Source organism: Protomyctophum parallelum, assembly GCF_964188405.1.
Source record: "Protomyctophum parallelum genome assembly, chromosome: 8".
NCBI classification, from domain to species: domain Eukaryota; kingdom Metazoa; phylum Chordata; class Actinopteri; order Myctophiformes; family Myctophidae; genus Protomyctophum; species Protomyctophum parallelum.
The window spans coordinates 9,025,883-9,043,660 of record NC_139703.1 but is presented as its reverse complement, the minus strand read 5'-3'; the positions used below and the strand labels follow the sequence as shown (position 1 = coordinate 9,043,660).

Genomic DNA, 17,778 nt, shown 5'->3' with positions numbered 1-17,778 from the left:
TCTTCCTTGTAGACTTTAATCATCAATGTATTGTTTGAGAAACTCCCTGAATTCATGTTAAACAGGTCAGTATTATGTGTGTGTGATCACAGTTTTACTGTATGTCAAATGTAACGGTATTACAAATGTGTGTAATTTTATATTATATACTATACTATACTATATTATATGCTGTCATCTTGTTCTGTATCCCCTACAGTGCAGAAGATGGACTTAATGTTCCACATGTCATAATCAACCAGTTCAAATGGCTGGACAGAGTAAAGGACAGCACGGTAACCATTTCTGACTAGTTGGTTGTAGCATACGTTTACCTTCTCTTCTTTCTTTTAAACTGATTTCAGCCATTATTTATCTCATCTCATCATGTTCATCCATTCCATATCGCCCTAAGCGGCCTTATTTGTAATGGCGCTCTCTCTGCGATCTGTTTCATCACGTAGGAACTGTCCGCTAAGCTCATGCAGCTGGTCTCTGTGGCGCCCGTGGAGATTCAGCGTGACATAATCACCAGCCTGCCTGAGATTCTGGAAGACTCCCAGCACAATGACATCGCCAAGGATCTCAAGTAAGTGTCACTAATGCTGTTAAGCCCCGGGATGGCGGCGATAAGTATAGAGCACCGAAGTCCTGACGTAACTCGCTCATCCCGACGATTCCCCTGGTTCACGGAAGTAGTTTCTCTATGGAGAATAACATGGGGTGATCTTAATATCGTCTACTATAAGCGTTGTGGTCCAAAAATAAACAAGCTGTCTCGGCGTTATTGTCAGGGAGGTGTCTCTGTATCGTTTGCAACAGTCAGTCACTCATATATGATACAGTCTGCTTCTAGCGAAAATCTAACTAATTCAGCAGCAGTAACATTAGCGTTTTCTCTCAGTCAGTTGATTCTTCATATCCATGTGAGTGAAGCGGCCGGGATGACATGTTTATTTTTCAAACACAGTTCTTATATGAATCAATCTAAAACTCCTCCTATGGTGATTTCAATGCAACTAAACAAATACATGAACCTGGGGACTGACGCCCTCTACTGAAAGTGACGTCAGACTTCGGTGCTCTATACAGCTGCATCATAGTGACGTTACAGTTGGAAGTACAGCTGTGTCATGAGGTTGTTAAGGGAAAGGGATGGTGGTGGTGGTGATAAGAACAGTTGCACCACAGAGAGATATGATTAAGGACGGGTTGTTACAGGATGAGTGTCATAAGTACAGAGTGCAGTGCAATATGTGGTATGATATCATATGAGATTTATTTAGAGTTCCTGCTGTGTGAAAAACATATTACAAGTACAGACTGGCCATTTGTACATTTTAGAGTGAATAGCACGAGAATTCCAAAGGTTACTGGCAGATATAAAGGGCTGGAACGAAGCCAGAGGTTATGCAATTTATCTACCAACAATCGAGTTGGGGATGAGTTCCACTTTCTGTTTGAGTGCAAGAGTATTAGCATTATAATATTAGAAAAAAAATACCTGCCAAAGTATTATTTAACTTATCCACATAAAGTTATTACTGCAATTTGATAAGCCAAAAGTTATTTGTAAATTGGGTGCTTTTCTGACAACGTTCTTCCTCTGCTCAAATAATGCATGCCATGCCGTTTGCTACGTCTATACGAATATTGTTGTGTACTGTTTATTTATGAAGTTGTGCTCTATACCAGGGGTTCTCAACCCTTTTGGCTGGTGACCCCCGGAAATGCTTTGGCCATGTCTCGCGACCCCTGCCCCGCACCCCCTCCCCACTCCCAATACAAACTGACTGCAAAGTGCAAAGTTCTCTGTGTGTGTTCTCTATAGTTCTTTACTGCAGGAGAACACCCAGTTGACCGTCCCTATCCTGGATGCCCTCTCTAGTTTGAACCTCAGTGCCTCATTACTGACTGAGGTAAGATGCACATACCTTTGACAATGTTATCCATCCATGTAATGCTGGGCAATTCACTGAAAATACGCAGAAACCGACATTTAGAACCTCTTAACTGACATAATCTTTCTCATTTATCGTTAATTGAATAATTAAGATGCACATTTTTTGCACAACACATAATACTTATACTGTAGGTTGAAATAATCTTGATATTGATTTTAAGTCCTATCGTCAAGCCCTAAGATCATGACAACAGATCCAGCATAATGTAATCTTTTTACATATCATCACTGTGTGAAATGACCGGAAACTGCACCTTTTGACAACAGACCCACCGTTTCACAACAGACCAAAATGAGACAACAGGCAATGAGACAAACCTCAGAAAGAAATACAAAACATAGCACATGCACACACGCAGTCACACACACACACACACACACACACACACACACACACACACACACACACACACACACACACACACACACACATTTTTGCCGTGTAGAGTAGACTAACTTATGTTGTGCCCAACATCAGGTTCGTACAGCAGTTATGGCCACCTTGGCAGCAGTACAGCTGGAGGACCTCCCTGTGGTTGTCAAGTTCATCCTGCACTCCATCTCTGGCCCTGATGCGTATGAGGTCACAACTTCAAATCATTGTTCAGAGTATAATTCTGCACCCACATCACCTCAATACAAACCTCCAGCTAATCAGAGTACAATTAATTAAGAAGTGCGCGTTGATGAAGTGTAAGGAATGTGTCCCCTTGTGGCAGGTGGTGAACGACCTTCGTAAGAAGTTAGAACTGGAACTGTGCGTTCTTCCTCCAGTGCTTCTCGCCTCGCAGATCCGCATTAAGAGCAAGGGAGCAGCAACGTAAGCATTCCACAGACCACAACACATTTCATCATCACTCAGCATTGACACATACAGTAGGCAGTGATGTAAATAGGTTTTCAATGTAATGAGTCCCGGGATACAGGGATGGTCTTTTAAGTCCCAGGATGCAGGGATGGTCTTTTAGATGAGTCCCAGGATGCAAGGATGGTCTTTTAGATGAGTCCCAGGATGCAGGGATGGTCTTTTAGATGAGTCCCAGGATGCAAGGATGGTCTTTTAGATGAGTCCCAGGATGCAAGGATGGTCTTTTAGATGAGTCCCAGGATGCAGGGATGGTCTTTTAAGTCCCAGGATGCAAGGATGGTCTTTTAGATGAGTCCCAGGATGCAGGGATGGTCTTTTAGATGAGTCCCAGGATGCAAGGATGGTCTTTTAGATAAGTCCCAGGATGCAGGGATGGTCTTTTAAGTCCCAGGATGCAGGGATGGTCTTTTAGATGAGTCCCACTTCAACGACGTTAGGAGTCATATTTTTCTTTTTTTTTTTTGTTTTTTTTTACAAATTGCAGCAATTAACTCCCATTTCAGTTTATATGGTTAGAATGTTCATGTCAAAAACAGAAGAAGACATGATTATTATAACTAAAGCTAGCAAAATAAACTAGAATAAAAAACAGTATAGTAGTGCATCCCATGGATGCAGAGGTCATTGTTTTATTGTGTCCCTTAACTATAAGTAACAGTACAGTAAAGAACCTCGGGGTCATTATTGATTCTGAATTTAATTTTAATTCACACATTAATCATGTTATCAAGATTGCCTTTTTTCACCTTCAGAGCCTATTTGTCTTTGGACGATGCAAAAACGCTAATCCATGCCTTTGTTTTTTCTCGGCTTGATTACTGCAATGCACTTTTTTCAGGACTGCCTAAGGTCGCATTCATACCAGAGAGCTTTGCTGCGATTAAAACGAATCCTGCTGCGCATTGTCAGAAAGTGCGCTTCGTTTGGCAGGTGTGAAGGCTCATTCGAATCCTAATGCGCAGCAAATAACCGCATTTTACTCCGTCCAAAAACGTGGGTTTCGCTTCGCTTCGAATCGCACTTGACTACGATTCGGTGCAGGTGTGAATGCAATCCGCAGTAAATAAAGGAAATGAAGCAAACATAATGTGGCGGGTGAGGAGCTGAACACAGTTGGAGACGGTTAAGGCATATTTTACGCAGCGCAAAGATGTCCCGTTACTGTGGATAGACGTGGTCGAATAAGGAGACTGAAGCCCTGATCGAAATGAGGACGTGTAGGCTACATTAATCAATTGCTTAAGAAAACACATAAAAACACTGCAGTGTATTATAGCCTACATAATATTCTGTCTGTCTGTCTGTGCATGCCGTAAACATGGAGTGCTGTCACTGTGTGGGACTGGGGAGTTATATCAGTGCGCTCATGCAGCGCTGTGCCTCCATGCCCAAAAGAACAGTGTGTGGCGGCTGCGTGCGTAGAGAGAGAGAGAGAGAGAGGGGGGGGGGGGGGGGTCCCAGGCGGCACGACACACGCACGTTATGAGTGTAATTTTATCACCATAGATTTCACTGTGTAGGCTATAGTTTATGAACGGAACACATTGATAAAGGTCCCCCCTGCTGCGTTTCCAATTGCTGCGAATGACACTGTGAAGGCAAACCGCAGCCAATTAAATATGCAAGTATCCCCTTTCCCCGCCCATACGGATCTGAGTCTACCGAAGTATTAGGTGAGAATGTGACCTAAGAAAACAACTGACAGATTACAACTTGTCCAAAATGCAGCAGCCAGAGTTTTAACTAGAACTAAGATGAGAGAACATATTACTCCAGTTTTGGCTTCACTGCACTGGCTTCCGGTTGTTTTTAGGATTGATTTTTAAATTATTTTACTTGTGTATAAAGCTCTCAATGGTCTCGCACCTTCCTACCTACATGACTGCCTGCCTAAATATGTCCCAAACCGCCCCCCTAAGGTCTTCCACTGCTGGCCTGCTCGCTTTGCCTAAAAAAATGGCAACTAAAAAATACGGGGAAGCAGCTTTTTGCTTCTACGGGCCGTCGGCATGGAACAAGCTCCCACTGTACCTTCGTCAGGCAGCCTCTGTAGACATTTTTAAAGCACAGCTCAAGACCCACTTCTACAACATTGCTTTTAATTGATCTTTTAGTTTTTGTTATTCATGTCCTCACTGTATTGCATTACTGCTTGTTTTTTAATGTCGTTGCCTTGCTTTTCTTTTTTTTATCCATTGCTCTGTAAAGCACTTTAAGCTGCATTTCATGTCATGAAAGGTGCTATACAAATAAAGTTGTATTATTATTATTATTATTATAAACTGCGTTTTGGGATGCCAAATGCACCCTATTTTAATCTCTGCATAGGCCGACAGTACCTCCTGGGAAGTGTTGTTGTTTAGTAATGATGTTAATTGTTCAACAGGTCCTCTGCCAGCAGCAGCAGCAGCAGCAGTCAGGACAGTGTTTCCTTGGTGTTGGATGGTAGTAATGATGTTAATTGTTCAACAGGTCCTCTGACAGCAGCAGCAGTCAGGAGAGTGTTTCGTTGGTGTTGGATGGTAGTAATGATGTTAATTGTTCAACAGGTCCTCTGCCAGCAGCAGCAGTCAGGACAGTGTTTCCTTGGTGTTGGATGGTAGTAATGATGTTAATTGTTCAACAGGTCCTCTGCCAGCAGCAGCAGCAGTCAGGACAGTGTTTCCTTGGTGTTGGATGGTAGTAATGATGTTAATTGTTCAACAGGTCCTCTGCCAGCAGCAGCAGTCAGGACAGTGTTTCCTTGGTGTTGGATGGTAGTAATGATGTTAATTGTTCAACAGGTCCTCTGACAGCAGCAGCAGTCAGGACAGTGTTTCCTTGGTGTTGGATGGTAGTAATGATGTTAATTGTTCAACAGGTCCTCTGCCAGCAGCAGCAGCAGTCAGGACAGTGTTTCCTTGGTGTTGGATGGTAGTAATGATGTTAATTGTTCAACAGGTCCTCTGCCAGCAGCAGCAGTCAGGACAGTGTTTCCTTGGTGTTGGATGGCATCAAGTCAGCAGTGCGCTTCCAAAAGACCATATCTGAGGCTTGGCTCAAGGTAGGGAGAAATTGAACCATTTTGTTTAAATGTTAATGTTATGTCAACTAGTTATGTGTCAGTCAGACATCACTTTACGTTGTACACACCTCATCATACAGAAATGACCTTAAACTATGAAATTAGATCAACTTGCCTCCTATATTAGTTACTATGCTGTTAGCCTGTTACGGTATCTACATTATCTTTTTGACGATGATGCTGTAACTACTTTACTGTCAATATATTATCCTACTCTGATTGCCCCTGGAATATTGATTGATTGATTGAAACCTTTATTTATTCTCAAAAGAGCAATTGAGGTTCTCCCTCATTTTCAATGCTGACGAGATTACATTACATACATTATATAAAACAATTTAAAGACATGCAGGTTATATACACAAACAAATATTCATGTAAGGCAAAGACATATAATATAGATAGACAATGAGACAAACATAAATTAAAAACAGTTACATATTGAGGTAGGGAGGTTCAGAAGCAGGTTGTTAAATTGACCATAGGATATTGGGGTATTAATTTTCAATGTTTGCGTGTGTTCCATGTGGTTGGGGCATCGAAGCAAAAGGCTGACTTTCCTAGTTCGGATTGTATTGATGGGACCTCTAGTTTAAGCCATTCACTTGAACGGGTCTGGCGAGTATTTGTTTTCCATTTTAGTAGTAATGTGATGTATGATGGTAGCTTTCCATCAATGGCTTTAAAGATGAATTGTTGCCAGTGCATGGTTCTCCTTTCAGAGAGGGAAGACCAACCTACTTTATTATACATTTGGCTATATTTGATGTGCAGTCAGTTTTGCTATGTTTGTTGCCTATACAAATTTACCCATTCTGGGCGGGATCCTCTTTGGTGTTTTAATATATAACTATAACTAAGCATTATGTTATACTTTAGCTATTTTTGAAAAATCGTGAAAATGCGGCACAAATCTTTGAACGTTTTTTTATTTCTACGTCAGGCCTGAATGGGTTAAAGAACTGGTCTGATGTTGGCCATAATTTAGTTAGTTATGCATTTGAGTGATGAGTGAAAAAGGCAGTGTTGCAGGTCTGATCCACTTCTAACATGTATTTCTTTCCTGCGTTTTGTGTCCATGTGTTTTTCAGGCTATAGAGAATGTTGATGAGGATCATAAGGTAAACAAACACAGTGTTCATCACTTCTCCCACTTGGTTTAGAGGCCACAGCTGTGTTTGTGGTGTAGTGTGGTGGTGGCTGACATGATGACATCCCTCTGTGTGTCTTCCGCTCTGTGTTTCTGCCCTGCGTTGCCAGGTAATAGATCTGCTGGTGCTGTTTATCCTCCATTCTACCAACGCCAACAACAGCCGGCGAGGAGCTGAGCGAGTGCTGAAGCTCAAAGTGAGGATGGGACAGATCCAGGAAACTCTGCTCCAGAAGACATTCCGAGGATATACTCAGGTCATATGAGGCAAAAGACGTTAACACCTGAGGTCGATTCTACAAATCAAATGTCTTTCTGAAAATGTTGCTATCATACTTTTTGATTTTTGATAGATTTTTAATTGGCCACGGATCCCCATCTCAAAATATTTAGTGCCAAGGACCCTCCCAGATTTGAGTTAAAATGTTCGCTTTAATACTACATATAGTTTATTTTACATCAAAGATTTGTCACAAATCTTCATGATCTTACAAAAAGCAGATCTACAAGCTCATAGCACAGCACAAAGTGATGCACCATGAGCTTGTAGATCTGCTATTTTTGAATAGTAAAATAAATATAAAATGACACGAGTGCTTTCTTGGCCTCAATGGGTAAAATAATGGCATACATACCCTCTAATGAAGTTGATGATGATTGCGATTGTAATTGCAGGTGATGCGAGGGTATTTCCCATCCATCCTGTCCCTGGCTCAGAGTTTGTTGCGCTCCATAGACTCCTGTGTGGTGCCCTTTGGTGGACAGCTGTACAGACACTCCTTCACCGCCTTTGACACCTACTGCCAACAGGTGGGTGCTGAAAGTCTTCAGTGCGCACAAGGATATGGTGCCTATGGCTTGCCTAGTCACAATTATTTTTACATAATCGTCAATCGTTTCCATGTTGTCAAATGTCATTCGTGATATATGCCCTGTGCAATTTGTGATTACGAAGCCTAAAAGGCAAACAGAAATACAAACACAATTAAATCGTAATAATCTGTGCGACAATCGTCAACTTAAATTTGTAGTGGTGGGCTCTCTGGTCACCCATGTATCTCTCTGTGTGTGACAAGTGCGATAGACCGATTGTGCGAGACCGATTGTGCTAGACCGATTGTGCGAGACCGATTGTGTGAGAAATTTGTGCGAGACCGATTGTGCCAGAAATTTGTTCGAGACCGATTGTGCGAGACCGATTGTGCGAGAAGTTTTTGCGAGAAATTTGTGCGAGACCGATTGTGCGAGAAATTTGGGCGAGACCGGTTTTGCGAGAAATTTGTAAAGAAAACAACAAAAATAGGAAAAAAAAGAAACAAATAAGAAAAAAAAAGAAATGAGAAATAATGAGAAATAATAAGAAATGAGTAGAAATGAGAAATAATAAGAAATGAGAAATAATAAGAAATGAGAAAAAAAATAAGAAAAAAAACAAAAACTTGCGCTAGGAAAAAAAAAGAAAAAAAAGAGGAAAAAAACAAGAAAAAAAACAAAAACTTGCGTTATGAAAAAATAAGAAAAAAATAGGGAAAAAATAAGAAAAAAGAAGAAATGAGAAATAAGAAATGAGAAATTTCTAAGAAATGAGAAATAATAAGAAATGAGAAAAAAAATAAGAAAAAAATACTCGATTGTGCAAGAAATTTGTGCGAGACTGATTGTGCGAGACCGATTGTGCGAAACCGATTGTGCTAGAAATTTGTGCGAAACAGATTGTGCGAGAAAGATTGTGCGAGACCGATTGTGCGAGAAATTTGTGCGAGACCGATTGTGCGAGACCAATTGTGCGAGAACTTTGTGCGAGACCGATTGTGCGAGAAATTTGTGCGAGAACGATTGTGCGAGAAAGTTGTGCAAGAAAGTTGTGCGAGACGGATTGTGCGAGAAATTTGTGCGAGACCGATTGTGCGAGACCGATTGTGCGAGACCGATTGTGCGAGACTCATTGTGCAAGACCAATTGTGCTAGACCGATTGTGCTAGACCGTTTGTGCGAGAGACCGATTGTGCGAGAGACAGATTGTGCGAGACGGAAGTGCGAGAGACCGATTGTTCGAGACCGAAGTGCGATAGACCGATTGTGCGAGAGACCGATTGTGCGAGAGACCGATTGTGCAAGACCGAAGTGCGAGAGACCGATAGACACCCATGTATCTCTCTCTGTGTGTGACAGGAGGTGGTGGGCTCTCTGGTCACCCATGTATGCAGCGGTGTGGGAGGGGAAGTGGACGTGGCTCTGGAGCTCCTCTGTGGCCTGGTAACAGAGAAACCCTCTGAAATGGCCCTGTATGCCGTCTTCGTTAAGGTGAGGAGATCTTAATCATAATATAGATAATATAATATATATATAGAGCCATAACCAGAGATACTGTACAGAGTAGAAAATGGTTATTTTGAACTGTACTGCATTTCCATTTTATGTGCCGTTAACCTCAGAGCTTAAAGCATAATTCAGGCTTCGTTGCTCACCAACACCAAAAACAAACGATTTTCCAAAATTGAAATTTGATTGTTTTCGGTCGGGGACTGACCCTGAAGCCTTAGCCCCTTCAAGGTAAGTGTCTGTGTTAGCGTTGGTGTTTTGTTTTGTAAGCTAACTGTCGTGTTGGACACAGGGAATCCTGGACTACATGGACAACCTGAGTCCTCATCAGATCCGACGGCTCTTCCACCTGCTCAGCAGCCTGGCGTTTGGACAGGAGCAGCAGGGCGCTCACATCCAGGTAGCACGCAGTCCGTCAAACAACACTCGCATTGCCCCCAGTACGTACTGTAGCACACTGCTGTCGTACTGTAGCACACGGCTGCTGTCGTCGTCAGTGATGTACAGTACAGTATACACCAGAGTCCTTGCTATCGTTCCTCTGTTGTTCTGATTCTTTGTCTTGTCTCAGGACGACATGCACATAGTGATCCGTAAACAGCTCTCGAGCACCATGCCCAAGTACAAACGCATCGGGATCATCGGCGCTGTCATGGTGGTGGGCAGCATGGGCGCCCTGAGGTAGGCTCTGTTTCATTCTCATAATTACTTCCCAAAACTGTAACTTGTGCTCGGTTACTTTTGTCCACGCTCTTTCTTTTGTTGATCGTCTCTGTTGCTCATTCTGCTCTCTCTTTCCTTGCCCGCCTAGGCCAAAAGTGGAGGATTCACAAGAGGAAATATTACCACCGGAGACATATAGACAGGTGAATGCACCATTAGTATATCAATGTTCATGTTGTAGAACAGACCGAGTTAATAACAAGAAGCAGCAGAGATTCACATTGGTCGATCGACCATCGATTAGTCACTCACTAATAATTAATTGCATTTGTATAGCACTTTTCCAAGTGCTCAAAGCGCTTTACAATGGTTCATTCATTCATACATTGGGAGGTGAAGCAGCGAACATTCGACACCAGCGTCCTCACTTCCCACATTCACACACCAATGGTGGCAAGCTCACACCGACCAACTCATTGGAGTCAATGTAGGGTTCAGTGTCTTGCCCAAGGACACCTCGACATGTGGACAGAAGGAGCCGGGATTCGAACCGCCACCCCAGGGATCATATATTGTTATATAATGTTTCCCATGTAGGTGACAGCCTTGTTGGAGCTGGTGAAATCGTGCAGTGAAAGCTCTCCTGAGGCTGCTGCTCTGTACTATGACGAGATGGCCAACCTGGTCCTCACCTGTAACCTGGACCCTACCGTGCAGGTGTGTTTGAGATACAAGCTTACTAAAGCATACGCAATTAATTGGTCTATTCGTGCGGCACGGCACCTCAGAGAGCGATTTGTCTAGAAGAGGGTCTTTGTGTGTCACAGGGCTAAGTAGCGGCACATATCTTGTGCACATTACCAGTAGGCCGTAGGGCATAGATGACTGACGTCACATTACCAGTAGGCCGTAGGGCATTTTTGACCGACGTCACATTCTGAGGCTGGCCTAATGAAGTCTGACATTTCGTCTCTGAGATGATTAGATCTTTGATTCATAACCTCCTGTGAGCTGACATTTTAAATCAGTCTTGTAGATATCAGACTGCACACTGACAGAGGGCAGCTGCTGCATGATTAAGCACTTTATTCCTGTTCTCTGTCCAACAGGAGTGGATAGGGAAGAGTGTACTGGATGACTTCCAGGAGGACTTTGTGGTGGATCTTGGCCCAGACATCAGCAGGTGTGTTATTACTGTAACTATGCAACCAAAATGCTGGTTGGTGTTTTTTTTTAGATCACTGGTTCTCATCTTGCATTTAAAACATTTTACATTTTACAGTTTAGAATTGGGGTCCTAGAGATAAACAAATTTGTTTCAAATGAGGGTCTGTGTGGCCTAATTATGCATATATGCATGTCCTTGAAATGAAATGGGTTGTGAATGGTGGTGCACTGGTTTAGATCAGTGGTTTTCGACCAGTGGGCCGGGGACCACCAGTGGCCCTTGTTTCCTTGAAGGGATTCCAGGTGGTCCCCAGCTAAATAATGGAGAGTTGGTAACCCAATGGACCCTTATAGATCTTTAACTCTTGAGAGCGTAAAATGAAACCAAATGGACCCATACATAAGGGTCCATTTGGTTTCATTTTACACTCTCAAGAGTTCAATTATGTTTAAACGACAGCAACATATTTAAAGTTTAGAGGCTAAATCTCACCACATGGTGGTCCGTGGCTCTAGTGCCGAATAAATAATGGGCCTTGATATGAAAAAGGTTGAAAAGCAGTTGTTTAGATCATTAATTTTGCTGTGAGGCCCTGTCCCTGTAATGACCTTCCTTGTGTCTGTGTCACAGCTCCTCGCTCCTCCCTGCCTGTGTGCTTTACAACCTGGATGAGGATGAGAGTCAGGGAGGAATCGCCATCAACCTCCTGCCTCTTCTGGCTGAGTCAGAACGACAGAACTGGAGTCAGAACGACAAGGCACACAAGTCAGTCACCACAATGTCCCTCGTGTGTGTGTGTGTGTGTCTCCCTGTTCTTCATGGTATGTCCGGTGTCTCCTCTGTGTCTGTCTCCCTGTTCTTCATGGTATGTGTCTCACAGGCGGGTGTCTCTCTGTGTCTGTCTCCCTGTTCTTCATGGTTTGTGTCTCACAGGCGGGTGTCTCCTCTGTGTCTGTCTCCCTGTTCTTCATGGTTTGTGTCTTTCAGGCGGGTGTCTCTCTGTGTCTGTCTCCCTGTTCTTCATGGTATGTGTCTCGCAGGCGGGTGTCTCCTTTGTGTCTGTCTCCCTGTTCTTCATGGTTTGTGTCTTTCAGGCGGGTGTCTCCTCTGTGTCTGTCTCCCTGTTCTTCATGGTTTGTGTCTTTCAGGCGGGTGTCTCTCTGTGTCTGTCTCTCTGTTCTTCATGGTTTGTGTCTTTCAGGCGGGTGTCTCTCTGTGTCTGTCTCCCTGTTCTTCATGGTTTGTGTCTTTCAGGCGGGTGTCTCTCTGTGTCTGTCTCTCTGTTCTTCATGGTTTGTGTCTTTCAGGCGGGTGTCTCCTCTGTGTCTGTCTCCCTGTTCTTCATGGTTTGTGTCTTTCAGGCGGGTGTCTCCTCTGTGTCTGTCTCCGTTCTTCCGGCTGCTCAGGCTGTGTGAGGAGAAACGACACCAGGGAGACCTGGAGGAAATCGACGCCTTGCTCGGTGAGGAAGAAAGGCCTTATGATGAGCAACTGCTGCGTTTGATACCAGTTTGTTGTTTGGTTTGGAATGAAAATAAATTTCCGTCTTGTTTTTTTTTTTGTTAAATACAACATGATTAGAATACTTGGGCTATCTACAGTAAGCCATGATTAGAGAAGAAAAGATATTACAAAAAATATAATTAAGTCATCTGGTCCATCAGAACAGACTTCAGTCCCAAAGTGTGGTACCTCCTGTATTTAATAGAAAACTGACCATGACTCGTGTGATAAAGGGGTGGGGGGGAGGAGGGGGGGTGTAGCCTGTCATTGTTGTCATTGGCACAGCTATAAGGTAATGTGTTGTGCATCACAGGCTGCCCCCTGGTGTTGACACATATGGACGTAATAGAGAAAGTGGAGAGTCTGTCCAAAGCTGAGAGAGAGTTCCTCTGTACGTTGCTCTTTCACACCATCAACTGGTTCAGAGAGGTAATTGCACAACATTGTGTGTCACAATTGCACTGTTGTCCAGTCACAGTCCCATTGTTATATTTCAGTGCCACTGTACACACGCATGTGTTTTGTGTGTTCTATGCAGGTTATAAATGCCTTCTGCCGGCAAAAAGAGACTGAGTTGAAGATCAAAGTGATGACTCGCCTACAGAACATCACCTACCTCCAGAGTCTGTTAGAAAAAGCGTTGGCAGGTATAATACGTCTCTGAAGCAACAGACCAGCAGCGCTGGACTGGGGGATGTGGAAATAATGAATTTGTGTTGACGACGACGTACCCTCTATATTTACAGTGGTTCCCCGGGACCCAAACTAGTGAAAATAGCAGATCTACAAGCACACAACGCATCACATCGCACCGCGTTATGAGCTTGTAGATCGGATATTTCCTTCCTTCTTTTTTCTTTTTCTTTTTCTTCTTATTTATTTATTGAAATTATTTTATTTTGTTATCAAATACTTTTGAAAAATATTGGAATTGTTTTGAATTGATGAAATGTGATTTTATTTTTCGTTTTAGGAAAACTTTAAAATATATATATTTGTTTGGGAAACGATGCTCCATTAATTTGGGCGGGAACCCCTTTTGGTGTTTGGTGAAAAATAGCAGATCTACAAGCTCATAGCGCGCCACCGAGTGGCGCGCTACGAGCTTGTAGGTCTGCTATTTTTGAGAAATCGAAGAACGACGAAACATAGCTTTTTCAGAAAGCTGTCAGGATGTAGAAGACATTTTTTCTCAGGTCAAGATGAACACATTTGCGTTTCAGCGACACCCGGCTTCATTCCCCCTCTCGCTAACTTTGACGGAGAAAGCTCAGAAGGAGTCACTGTCCCCGCCGCCTCAACAGCTCCTCAGAGCAAGGCCAAGAAAGGTAGCCCGGCTCATTCGACTCTCCGTGTAGACATAATGCTTGCATGTACCTTGCACATATCTTGTGCATTGTGGTCATGTGGTGAATGATGTCCTGGTAACGCTGAGAACGGGGAAATAACGGACAATTGTGTGTTTCTCTCCCTTTTTTGGCTCTTTTTAGAGAGCAAGAAGAGGAAAGCACCCGCTAAGAATTCTCCGGGAAACGGCAGCTCTCAGCTGGAGGAAGGAACCGAGGTGGATGAATGCCTGCAGGTAAACCTTTTGTTATTGCGTTATTTATTTATCTATCCTTCTTAATGCTCATTAAACGTGCTGCTACATCCGTGCTCGTTGTGCCTCTCCAGGAGCAGCCAGAGAAGGAGAAGGAGAAGGAGGCCCGGCATGGGGTCAGTGGCCTGGCAAGCTACCGGCCTTTCTTCAGAGAGCTGGACGTGGAGGTGCTCAGCGTGCTGCAGTGTGGCCTGCTCTCCCGGTCACTGCTGGACAGCGAGCAACACACCAACGTAAGGCCACGGAACCCCCATGCCCGTTTAGAAGAACCACTTGTAATTACCATTAAATCCTATGGCTGCCTCCTTCTTCTTCTGTCTCATGCTCCAACATGTTGCAAAACACACAAGCTCTCTTCGGTATCTCCACGTAAACTTTGCTTTTCGGTTGCCGTCCAGGCGCGAGAGGAAGTTCTGCTGGGTCCCTCTGAGCTGCTCTTCCTGCTGGAGGACATGCTTCGCAAGCTGGAGTTCAGTCTGACGGCCTCGCCGGCCAAGAGAGCCATTTTCTTCAAGGTACAGATGCAAACGGTACCGGGCCAAACAGGCTGCTTCCCTTTTACTGTCTAGTGTTGTCTTCGTCGACTAAAACGAAAACAAAAAATGTTCGTCGACTACCTTTTTTTACTGACGAAAACTAAATGGAAACTACATGGAAACTAATCTATGATGACTAAAACTAAGACTAAATATACTGACAATTTCTTCAGCAAATAAAAACTAGACTAAAATGTTAGGAAGGGACTATAGTGGACAAGAGATCCAGTATTTTACATTTGGTTGCATGCTGAAAAAGCTCACAACGCAACGCGTCATTACGACGGCATCAAGGCCCGCCTAAACACATTTTGTTCGACTAAATCAACTGTAGATTTAGTCGACAAAAATCTTATGATATTTAGTCGACTAAAACTATACGGGTGACTAAAATGTGATTAAAACTAAGTGAAGGACTAAACTAAAATCAAAACTTGCTGCCAAAAACAACACTGGCTGACCGTGATGTGGCCTTGTTGTTGTGCAGGTGAAGACAGACAAGAGTGTGGGTTTCTCCCACCTCCAGCAGAGGAGCTCCAAGGAGATCGCCGCCTGTTGCGTGGAGCTGCTTCCCACCCTCTGTTCACACCTGGAGAACTGCCACAACCACTTCCAGGTACACCTCCCTGGGCACCGTTCCATTTCTACTGTGTAGCCTCCCTGGGCACCGTTCCATTTCTACTGTGTAGCCTCCCTGGGCACCGTTCCATTTCTACTGTGTAGCCTCCCTGGGCACCGTTCCATTTCTACTGTGTAGCCTCCCTGGGCACCGTTCCATTTCTACTGTGTAGCCTCCCTGGGCACCGTTACATTTCGGGTTTATGAACCGGTCGGGAGCGGATGATATCGCTACGTCATTGTTTTGTAGTCATCAATCTTCCGGAACTTCCTTTTCCCTCAAAACGATTTTTGAGTGGTGCAACCACTCCAAGGAACAGCAATGTCCGTGTTCACCTATGTGTTGGTTCACCTATGTGTCCGCCTATGTATGTGACAATGAGCACCAGTATGACTATTAGTACCAGTAGGGGCGCTGTTGTGCCAGGCGCTGTTGCCTGCTAATGAGAGAGAGAGAGAGGGGGGGGAGTTGCACCACTCAGTTCACACGGGTGTGATTTTCTCAATAAAAGCTACAGGCTATACGAGGGCTTTTATTGTTATTCCTCCGGTTTGAGGGAAAAGGAAGTTCCGTTTGATTGTTCCTGCCTGATGACTACAAAACAATACTACAACATGACGTAACGATATCATACAATTTCACATTCACGCACAGCGTGCGTGTGGCAATGTGTATGTGTGGGTTTAAAAGTACCACAGCACCTGTACGGTGTGCATGCGTGACGTGTGTGCGAAGGCATCTGCTCAATCCGGCAGTCAAAAAGCACTTGCTTAACTACTAAAAATAGTGTTGGCGTGGTGGTGCTGTGCCACTGTCGTTTCTTTGTATTATTAGAAATGTATATTCTGCATTGATGATAACAGACCCTGCTCACGAACAACGACGGCGTGGTGGACGGCCCGTCTACAGACGTCCAGGAGCATCAGCTGCTGTCCTCGGCCTACAGGCTGCTTCTGCAGATCCTCAACACCACGTTCAGCTGGTGAGGAGACGTACTGGACATTATAGCATTGGAGTTGTGTTCATTTAAATGAGCATAATGTTGTTGCTGTCCGATTTTTTTCATAAATCAATGCTATTGAAAACCACCTAACTCCATTGGATCCTCAAACTATCTGCCAAACCAGCTAACTCCATCCGTTTAGCCATCTTTTTTTTTTAATCTTCAGTGCCATTGAACACCCTTTATGTCTGTGTGTTGGTTAAAATATATATTGAACCAATGAAAAGCATTAAATAACGCTTTGACAAAAACCTCCTAAATCCACTTGAGCAGGATGTTTTTTCATATCCTGAAAAATTAACATTTTGGTGGTTTCTTCCAGACAGCAGATATAGTGTATGTATCAATGATGTGTGTGTGTGTGTGTGTGTGTGCCTCTCTCTCTCTCTCTCTCTCTCTCTCTCTCGCTCTCACTCACTCACTCACTCTCACTCTCACTCTCACTCACTCACAGGTCTGGGTTTTCCCAGCCAGGCCAGCGAAGCTTACTGAAGAGTGCTCTGGGAGTGCTGTCTGGACGACTTAAAGAAGTGAGCTCTGAACGGACCCTGGAGCAGCTTATAAAGTGAGTGATGAAGGTCTGAACAGACCCTGGAGCAGCTTATGAAGTGAGTGATGAAGGTGTGAAGTCCAGAGGATTATGTATCATGTACTGTACCTGGTCTTACAAGCATACATTCCAGCTGTGTTAAAAAGCAACATGGAATGAATGCAATTTACAATTTGGGCAGACGCTCTTAATCCAGAGCGATTTACGGTAAGCAAAGAAGAACACATGGTAATCAAATACATACAAGTCATCAAGAATCATAAGCTAGCTAAGAACCTAACAGTAGAATATCTGTACAGTGAAGCTATGAGTAAGACTATAGAGTGCTATGTCTACATAAAATGCTATGTAAATGACATAAGTATAGCCTTTGCATACACCTGTGAGGTCGTCAAGGCTAGGGAAAGTGCTACAGGCTAAGATGGAGTCCGAACTACGGAAGATTGGGAGTGAGTCTGCAGTTCTGATTGAGGAGTTCATTCCATCGTTTTGGAGCCATGAAGGGAGAAGAGTCTGGGACGTGTCCCGGCTGTTCTAGTGAACGTTCTGCCTTCCTCCCTGTGTTGGCTGATCTGAGCGAGCAGGGGAGGGGGTTGTTAACCTGACTCCGCCAGATTGCGGCAGTATTGAGTTCACAAGTTCCCTCCTCCTGCCTGGATCTGGTCTCTCTCAAGCAGAAACGATAAACCGGAAGCAGTGGGACAAAAAGGATGATATCTCCATAATAATTTCGAGTTGTAGTCTTGTTAGGTTGTGTTTCCACTGTGGCAGCGCTTCAATACGTCACCAG

The 17,778-nt window shown here is 43.8% G+C and overlaps 2 protein-coding genes across 2 annotated transcripts in view; one reads left to right on the top strand and one right to left on the bottom strand.

The window, feature by feature from the left end:
* The window catches only part of fancd2 (FA complementation group D2), a 34,314-nt gene that overhangs the window by 3,271 nt on the left and 13,265 nt on the right, over positions 1-17,778 (top strand). Inside the window, exons 7-33 of the mRNA XM_083770844.1 lie at positions 13-65; positions 200-275; positions 444-568; positions 1,811-1,898; positions 2,421-2,525; positions 2,662-2,762; positions 5,751-5,853; positions 6,966-6,995; positions 7,135-7,281; positions 7,700-7,834; positions 9,197-9,328; positions 9,639-9,746; positions 9,918-10,027; positions 10,158-10,212; positions 10,607-10,726; positions 11,119-11,192; positions 11,808-11,942; positions 12,539-12,639; positions 12,994-13,109; positions 13,219-13,327; positions 13,904-14,008; positions 14,171-14,262; positions 14,355-14,513; positions 14,679-14,795; positions 15,304-15,432; positions 16,299-16,417; positions 16,893-17,003. Coding sequence (XP_083626970.1) covers positions 13-65; positions 200-275; positions 444-568; positions 1,811-1,898; positions 2,421-2,525; positions 2,662-2,762; positions 5,751-5,853; positions 6,966-6,995; positions 7,135-7,281; positions 7,700-7,834; positions 9,197-9,328; positions 9,639-9,746; positions 9,918-10,027; positions 10,158-10,212; positions 10,607-10,726; positions 11,119-11,192; positions 11,808-11,942; positions 12,539-12,639; positions 12,994-13,109; positions 13,219-13,327; positions 13,904-14,008; positions 14,171-14,262; positions 14,355-14,513; positions 14,679-14,795; positions 15,304-15,432; positions 16,299-16,417; positions 16,893-17,003 — 2,855 coding nt within the window. The remainder of the gene's footprint in view (positions 1-12; positions 66-199; positions 276-443; positions 569-1,810; positions 1,899-2,420; positions 2,526-2,661; positions 2,763-5,750; positions 5,854-6,965; positions 6,996-7,134; positions 7,282-7,699; positions 7,835-9,196; positions 9,329-9,638; positions 9,747-9,917; positions 10,028-10,157; positions 10,213-10,606; positions 10,727-11,118; positions 11,193-11,807; positions 11,943-12,538; positions 12,640-12,993; positions 13,110-13,218; positions 13,328-13,903; positions 14,009-14,170; positions 14,263-14,354; positions 14,514-14,678; positions 14,796-15,303; positions 15,433-16,298; positions 16,418-16,892; positions 17,004-17,778) is intronic.
* LOC310862779 (RNA-binding protein 5-like) overlaps positions 1-17,778 on the bottom strand; it is a 102,562-nt gene that overhangs the window by 83,714 nt on the left and 1,070 nt on the right. The window lies entirely within an intron of this gene.